This window comes from Mandrillus leucophaeus, unplaced genomic scaffold, assembly GCF_000951045.1.
Source record: "Mandrillus leucophaeus isolate KB7577 unplaced genomic scaffold, Mleu.le_1.0 Scaffold224, whole genome shotgun sequence".
NCBI classification, from domain to species: Eukaryota; Metazoa; Chordata; class Mammalia; order Primates; family Cercopithecidae; genus Mandrillus; species Mandrillus leucophaeus.
In genome coordinates, this window is record NW_012102299.1 from 758,669 (window position 1) to 766,556 (window position 7,888).

The window sequence follows — 7,888 nt, forward strand, 5'->3', positions numbered from 1 at the left end:
GAAAGTATTATAAAAGGCACATGAGATTAGGGGCTAAATTACATAGGGTGGTTGGCTGAGACCTCTCTGAAAAGCAAATATTTAAAGGAGACTGAAAGAATGAGAAATAGCAAGCCATGGGAAGACCATGGGGGTAGGAAAAGGCTTGGTGAATTCAACAAAATGGAAGGAGTCCTCATGGCTGGTACAGTGTGATACAGAGGGAGCGTAGTCCAAGATGAAGTAGGAGAGGAAGGCAGGTGGTAGATCACATGCGCAATCTGCTTTCTCTCTTAGTACCCCAGTTTCCTTATCTGTGAAATGATTTGTTGGGCTACATTGCAACCACTACCTACTTTGTTGGTCATTTAGTATTGTCAATCCTCTTTTACCATGGGTTTCAAAATCAAAATTTTGTAGTTTTTTGGGTGCTGAAGATGTCATCCTAGGCACTAAGACCTAGAGATCTGCCTAGTTTAGTTGGGAGGAAACAATAATGCCTAAAGCAGGTTTTTATCAGTCTTGGCACTACTTTGGGCCAGATAACTTTTTGGAGGTAGGGGAATGTCCTCTGCATTGTAGGGTGCTTAGCAGCATTCCTGCCTCTGCCCACCAGATGCCAGAAGTAACTCACCCAATTGAGAATTGAGTGACCAAAAAATATCTCCAGACATTGCCAACGTTCCCTGGGAGACAAACTCTCCCTTGGTTGAGAACCACTAGCTTACAGGGTGAGGCTGCAGCTCCAATGAGCAGGTCTGGCATGAGATGTGTGATGGAACCTAACATATAGCCTCAGTGTTGGGGATAAAAGAAAGCAAGGCAGGAACCACAGACAATAAGAGGGCACCTGCTCATTTAGAGGGGGCATCTGGTACTTGCTCTGGCTGGTTCTTTTTTCTTTTTTTTCCCCTAAGACTTGAGGTGCTCACAGTTAGATTGTCCATAATCTTTGGTTCATGATGTACTCATGTTATTTGCCCGTGTTGTGCTGCATTAATTTGGTTAGCTACTTAATGAGTTCTTTACAAGAATGTGCTGAACCCATCACCACAAACGAAAGCTAGGATTGGACAATCGTCTGCATGTAACAGTGTGGCCTGTCATTCCTCCGCCTTTCCCCAGCAGAGGCAGCCACTGTACTAAATCATGTGTTCATCATTCCCTTGCTTCCCTTCCTATATGGTTTTCTTTTAACTAGATATATCCCCCAAATAATTGAAATGCGAGTTGTTTTCAACTTTATAAAAAGGTTATAATGCTATTACAATTCTTTGCACTGACTTTCTTCACTTCCCATTCCATTACTAAGAGTCATCCATATTGATGTGTGTTGCTGGAGCTCAACTGTTTGAAGTGCTGTATTAAATCTCATTGTGTGGACACACCACAGTACGTCTCACTCACTGGATGGCATCTCGGTTATTTCCTGGTTTTTTTTTCTTTTTTCTTTTTTTTGCTTTCCAATTGATTATTGCAGTGCAAGAATGTGGGAACAATATTGTCACCATTTTAATTTATTTTAAGAAAAAAGTAGAAATCATAATTTTTATGTAAAAATAACTGGGAGACCAATTTAAAATTTTTAGAAATTCTTAACAAGTAAACAAGAAACGAGTCTGCAGGTCACTCCTTTTGGGCCTCCAGTTTAAGATTTCTAGATTAGGTCATTCACGTTGAGAATTTTTCACCTGAATCTAGTAGTCAAATTAACTTCGAAGAAACTTAGAAAAACTTCCTTTAGTATTAAAGAGTGGCACAGAAGAAACTGTACAGAGGCAGGAATTTTAATAGATGTTGGGGTTGGGCAAGCAGCGAGGTAAATCCATTTAAATGCGTTCCTTTAAAGCAATTGGGTGTAGGGCCTGGAAATAACAGTGAAGGATTCTCTTAACACCCCAAATTCAGAAATAAGGGAAAAGAGATTATCTTCAGGGAAGTAAACTTTTATAAATGGAAACTTTAAAACTTTTCAAATATTTAACGAAGCCTGTAGAGAAATGCAACATTTTCTTAAAGAGACAAACTGACTTCTAGGCCAAAAAGATTGGACTGTACTTCGATTAAAAGAATTAATGTGTTTAAAAAAGACATGTGCCAGCCAGGGTGGGAGATGGTCAAAGAAGACTCCAGAGCCTGTTTTAAGTACTGTGCTTGCGCATGGCTCTGTTAGCAGGTCAGTCATGACGGTGGAGATGGTGTCACTGGGGAGAGAATGCGCTCTTCATACCAACCCATGTATTTGTCTGGTTAGTATGACAGCAGCATACATCTCTCTCTCTCGTTAATCCCAGTCTCTGAGATCTGCTTAAATGGAATCGTCCCTGTGAGAGACGGTTCTGCTGGTAGTTTCTGGGACTGGAAGGCTGAGAACCACTCTCAGGACTAATAGGACCGTAGGTGGTGACATTGCCCTCTGGCGCTTCTTTGGGGACAGGAGTGTTCTGTTCCAGCGGACACCTCACCTGCATTTCCACCCACTTGTGTCTTCATACTTCTACATTCGTTAAGTGCTGACTTGGTGTCAGGCCCTAAGTTCAAGCACGGAGGGTAAACTCTGGAAGACAAGCCTTGATTCAGTCTCATGAAACCTCTAGAGCAGGACCTTTTCTAGGCCATGGGATCCTCCCTAAATATCCATGAAGATGTTTGTGTGTAAGTGTGTATTTCTTTGAGGAGAGGGTCTACAGATACTGAGAAGGTTCTATTAGTTGAGATGGTTTAAAACATTGCTCCGAAGAGCAGAATTTGGCTCCTTGAGCATAGAAGCTCTGCAGGAGACAAGGCCTGGACACTTGGACCAAAGTTTAAGCCCTGAGAGATGCAAAGGACCTGGATGCCCATGGGCAGAGGAAGAAGAATGTGTGGGTAGGGAAGGGATAAAGAAAGGGACAATGTGCCAATCCATAATGCACATAGCCTGCCATAAACTTGACTATTTGTGTGATATTCTTTTGATGTTTTCCCAATAGTCTTTTTTTTTTTTTTTCTAACTGATCCCTTTCTGTGGGAGGTAAGAGTGGATGGAGTGCAGGGTAGCAAGGACAGTTCCCTCCAGCATACCCAGGGACATAGAAGGTACTCCATAAATGTAGGAAGGGAAATGCTATGGGATGATAATAACAGCACTGTGCTGATTTTTGCAATTTTAAACCCAATATCTGTTAATAGTCCCTTCAATGCAATTCACTTCAACTTAGTACAATTCAGTGGCACATGCCTGCCATTTGGTGGACATGTAACAAACATTTGTTAAATTGAACTGAAATAAAAGAATAAAGGAGAGCATAGGAGTAGAAACGGCCAGCCCACATCATCTTCCACGTGCTGCAGAGGTCTAGACTGGAGGCCCAGTTTTGAGTTAGTTATGAGCTTTGTGGCTTGGGAAACTAATTTAATATTTTTCAACTAAATGGGAGAGTATGTATCATATGCTTAGTGAAAGGCTATTAAGTGCCCAATAAATGTTAGCTGCTAGCACTGTTATCAATAATTAGTTGTTAATAATCACTATTATTGCTATTAAGGATATTATAGTAACTTTGAACTTTGGTTTTCTTAATGGAGAATTAAGATGATAATTTCTGTTTACGTTATCTTGACAGTAATCACAAAGACACTCTGGAAACTACAGACAGCCCTCACTGCATAGCCCATAAAAGAAAGCATGGTAACAGAGGTTTTTGCTGTAGAACAGAGTAACTCAGGCATATTACATGGGGGCTCAACTGACTGGCAATATAAGGAAACTTTTAAATATAGTATTTTTAAAAAGATGAAAAAATGGCTGGGTCGGAAGGTAGAAGTTGATCTATGCCAAAGTGTTGAAACAGAAAAAGCATACGGGAAAGAACAGTAGCTGGACCCAGGGCAAGTAAGGAAATTAAGACTGGGACACTGCTCTGCGTGGGACTAAGAGAACATTGCTGCCAGTGTGATGAGGGGACAGAGCCATTCCAGGCTTGGCATCTGGACAGCAATAGCTTGAGCTTGGAGCAGAAGAGTATTCATGTCGGAATCTACATTCTACTTTGCAAAATTAGTTAAGAGATCATTTCTGAGTTAATGAGAACATTTTATCGGTTATGCCAAATTTGGACAATGCCTAAGAAAGCCATTCAGCACCTGTATGTGTTGCTAATAATAGAAAGGAACCTCATGTTTACACACAGAAGCAACCTTCAGCCAAGCATCACAGAACCTTTCCTGGCAATGTAATCTTTATCAGGTGAGATAGAGAAGTTGATAGAAGTTTTATGTTCCAGTTCCCTTGTTATCCTAAGAGACAATTCTAGCAAGAGCATAACTATTGACACTAGGAATTCGTGTACCTAACTGCCAATAAACTGAGGGATAGAATTTCAGGTCTATTTCAGGGACACGTGATCAAGCAATAGCAGCAACAGCCGTAGTAAACGCTTACATAGGACAACAACCCTGTCACGTGGGTAGTATTACTATCCCATTTTATGGAAGACAAACAGGGATAAAGAGGTTAGACAATGTACCGAAAAATCACACGCCCAGTAAGTGGCAGAGCTAGTCTCTGAACCCAAAGAGTCTTGGTCCAGAGAATGTGCTTTTAACCAGGACACTCTACGACCTCTCAATTTTAGCCATCATAACCAGTATAAAGTATACCCATGACTTTGTGGGATAAAGCTGTGGGACTAAGATCATAAACTTCAGGGGCCGTTTTCTATTCGATCTCAGCATTTCCTTGGAAGGAAGACGTCTGTCTAGAGTATACATTTATTAGAGGTGAGGCTCTTGTCTCGTATATATCCTCTGGGGTCTAATAATATCCTCGCATGATGCATCAGTGCTCAGTAGAATGAGTTGAAGTAAACCAAATAGTCCCTCTGGTGTTTTTCCCCTTGACATAAAATTGTTTGTTACTGAATGAGGAAGGAACGTGGGAAGGCACAACTCTACCCCAAACTCCCAAGGGTAACTTAGCCTTTGCTTGTTAATCCTCTTATGGTCAAATACTTTCACCCAATCCTGACTCAGATCTCAAGGCCTGGTTCTTTTCTCTCCCTCTCCTGTGTCTGCTGATGCCAGCCAAGGGAATCTCTTGGTACTGCCGTCGGCTAGCCGGCTGACAGACCTGGGTTGGAATCTTAGCAGTGGAACGTTCTAGCTGTGTGGCCTTGGGCAGGTCATCCCATTCCTCCACTCTAAGCTGAGTCTCACCATGTATGAAATGAGGATAATTATCTCACTTCGTGGAAAACACAGGGATGCTTGGGAGACTTAAATAAGACGACACATCTAAACACCTGGCACGGTGCTTGGCACAGGGTAGCAAGGTGCTCAAAGGATTGAAACTGGTGTTCTAGTTAGACTGGGACTTCCTTGCTTCCTGGAATCATGCCTTATACTTCTTTGTCGAGATTCCCTCTCCACTCTGTCCATCCCTCACACTGCCCTCTCCTCACCCTCCTCAACTCCTTCACTTCCGCCTCCATTTCCATCACTAAAATCAGTATTTGTTCGTTTATTGCTTATTGTGCTTAACTAATATTTGGAATCTTGTTGATTCTGTCCCAGGAGATATTTGGCTATCGGACTCAAGGCTGCCGGAAAAGTCTCTGCCTTGCCGGATCCATCTTCTCATTTGGAATCCTCCCCTTGGTGTTTTACTGGAGACCAGCGTGGCATGTATGGGCACATTGTGTCCCATGTTCCTTGCAAGAAGCAGACACTGTGTTGCTGAGGACAACAGTAAGTGTGTACTTGGTTACGTAGCTGGTGCCCCCGTTTGTTTCTGAACAATGTGTTTTGGGATGACTGGAGGGAGATGTGCACAAGACAGGAAACAGATGGAGGCTCCATTCTTAGGTTTCTTACGTTTCAAGACAGCCTTGCATCTAGCAGGAATTCAATAATTTGTGTATGGTCAATAGCAAAGACATGGAACAAACCTAAATGCCCATCAATGACAGACTGGGTGAATAAAATGTGGTACATGTACACCATGGAATACTCTGTAGCCATAATAAAGAACGAAATCATGTCCTTTTCAGGACATGGATGGAGCTGAAGCCATTATCCTTAGCCAACTAATGCAGAAACAGAAAATCAAATACCTCATGTTGTCACTTATAAGAGGGAGCTAAATAATAACACATGGACACATGGAAGGGAACGACACATATTGGGGTCTGTCAGAAGATGGAGGGTGAGAGGAGGGAGAGGATCAGGAAAAACAATTAATGGGCACTAAGCTTAATACATGGGTGATAAAAAAATCTGTACAGCAAAGCCCCGTGAAGCAAGTTTACCTCTATAACAAACCTGCACACGCACCCCGATCTGAAAATATAAGTTAAATAAAACATTGTAGATGGCAAGGTTTGATTAAGAAGAGCTATTTCACAATATATTTCTTTTAAAATTGTGAGTTTTGTGAATGCTAGAGCAGGGAACAACCATGTTAATAGCGAAAAATAACAGGAAGTGTGAAGTAGTCAAGTCAGGGTATAGGCTACTAGGTTCCCACTGACCCTTCCTCTCGATTCCTGATATAACCCACTCCCTGCACTGGAGTGACCCCTGAAGAAAAGAAGGGAAGGCGTGGGGAGCATCCCTCTGAGGAGGATGCTGTGTGTCCCAGTTGATTGATGACAGCGTGTCACATTCTGCAGATACACTAGGGTAAAAAATGCAGCCATCTTGCCCTTGAGGTCATTGCCTCTCTCTGTTCATAAAAGCCCCTGGCTTTGGGTGGGTTTCCCTGTATTTCCTTCCATACCAATTCCTCACAGCACTCATAGCACTCAGACAACGTGCATCATCCCTGCGGGACTGTCGGCTTCTCAAAGGAAGTGACCATTTCTAAGCTGTTAATTGCTGCACCCCCAGTTCCTGCATGTGGTAGTGATCCCGTGACTATGTGGTGGCTGACGGGCTGAAGTGGATGTTTCTGTTAAAGACAGTGAAAGGACAGTCTCTAGAGGACTCTCTTCTGGTTGACTTTTACTGAGTGTTTGTAAGAATGCATCGGTCCAAATGACCCAAAATAACAACCACATTCTTGATAAATCAACCTCTATTGGGAGTTTAGCTTCCTTTTATATATAACCATGTCTCTAAATCCATATTCTATTTAATGCAGTGAGGGAGGAGGATAGCAATAAGCCTTATAACTGGCCAGAAAAATCTACATTTCAATCGGAAATCTAGCAGAGATGAGGCTAAACTCCCATGAAACTGAGAACTGGAGGACGTTGGTCTCGGTTGACTTGCTCCATTGGGACCAGCCTCGCCTTTCATTTCTGGATCTTGGTCCCTTCAAAAAATACTTGTTCTGGCCAGGGGTGGTGGCTCACACCTGTAATCCCAGCACTTTGGGAGGCCAAGGTGGGTGGATGACCTGAGGTCAGGAGTTCGAGACCAGCCTGACCAACATGGAGAAACCCCGTCTCTACTAAAAGTACAAAATTGCCGGGCGTGGTAGCGCATACCTGTAATCCCAGCTACTTGGGAGGCTGAGGCAGGAGACTCTCTTGAACCCTAGAGGCGGAGGTTGCAGTGAGCCGAGATCATGCCATTGCACTCCAGCCTGGTCAACTAGAGCCAAACTCTGCCTCAAAAAAAAAAAATAAAAATAAAAATAAAAAATAAAGAAAAGAAAAGAAATACTTGTTCTTTGTTCTAGCTTAGCTGATATAGGTGATAGTTGAGGCATCTTCCCACAAGTTCGGGTTCAACTATAATTTCACTAGAGATTCTTGGAGAATAAGCTTTAAGACTTGAAGGAAGAGGCCGGGCGCAGTGGCTCAAGCCTGTAATCCCAGCACTTTGGGAGGCTGAGATGGGCGGATCACGAGGTCAGGAGATCGAGACCATCCTGGCTAACACGGTGAAACCCCGTCTCTACTAAAAAAATACAAAAAACTAGCCG

The 7,888-nt window shown here is 42.7% G+C and overlaps 1 protein-coding gene across 1 annotated transcript in view; it reads left to right on the forward strand.

Moving 5' to 3' along the window:
* ATP13A4 (ATPase type 13A4) overlaps positions 1–7,888 on the forward strand; it is a 176,220-nt gene that overhangs the window by 45,004 nt on the left and 123,328 nt on the right. The window contains exon 2 of the mRNA XM_011981336.1: positions 5,533–5,706. Within this exon, the coding sequence (XP_011836726.1) occupies positions 5,533–5,706 (174 nt within the window). The remainder of the gene's footprint in view (positions 1–5,532; positions 5,707–7,888) is intronic.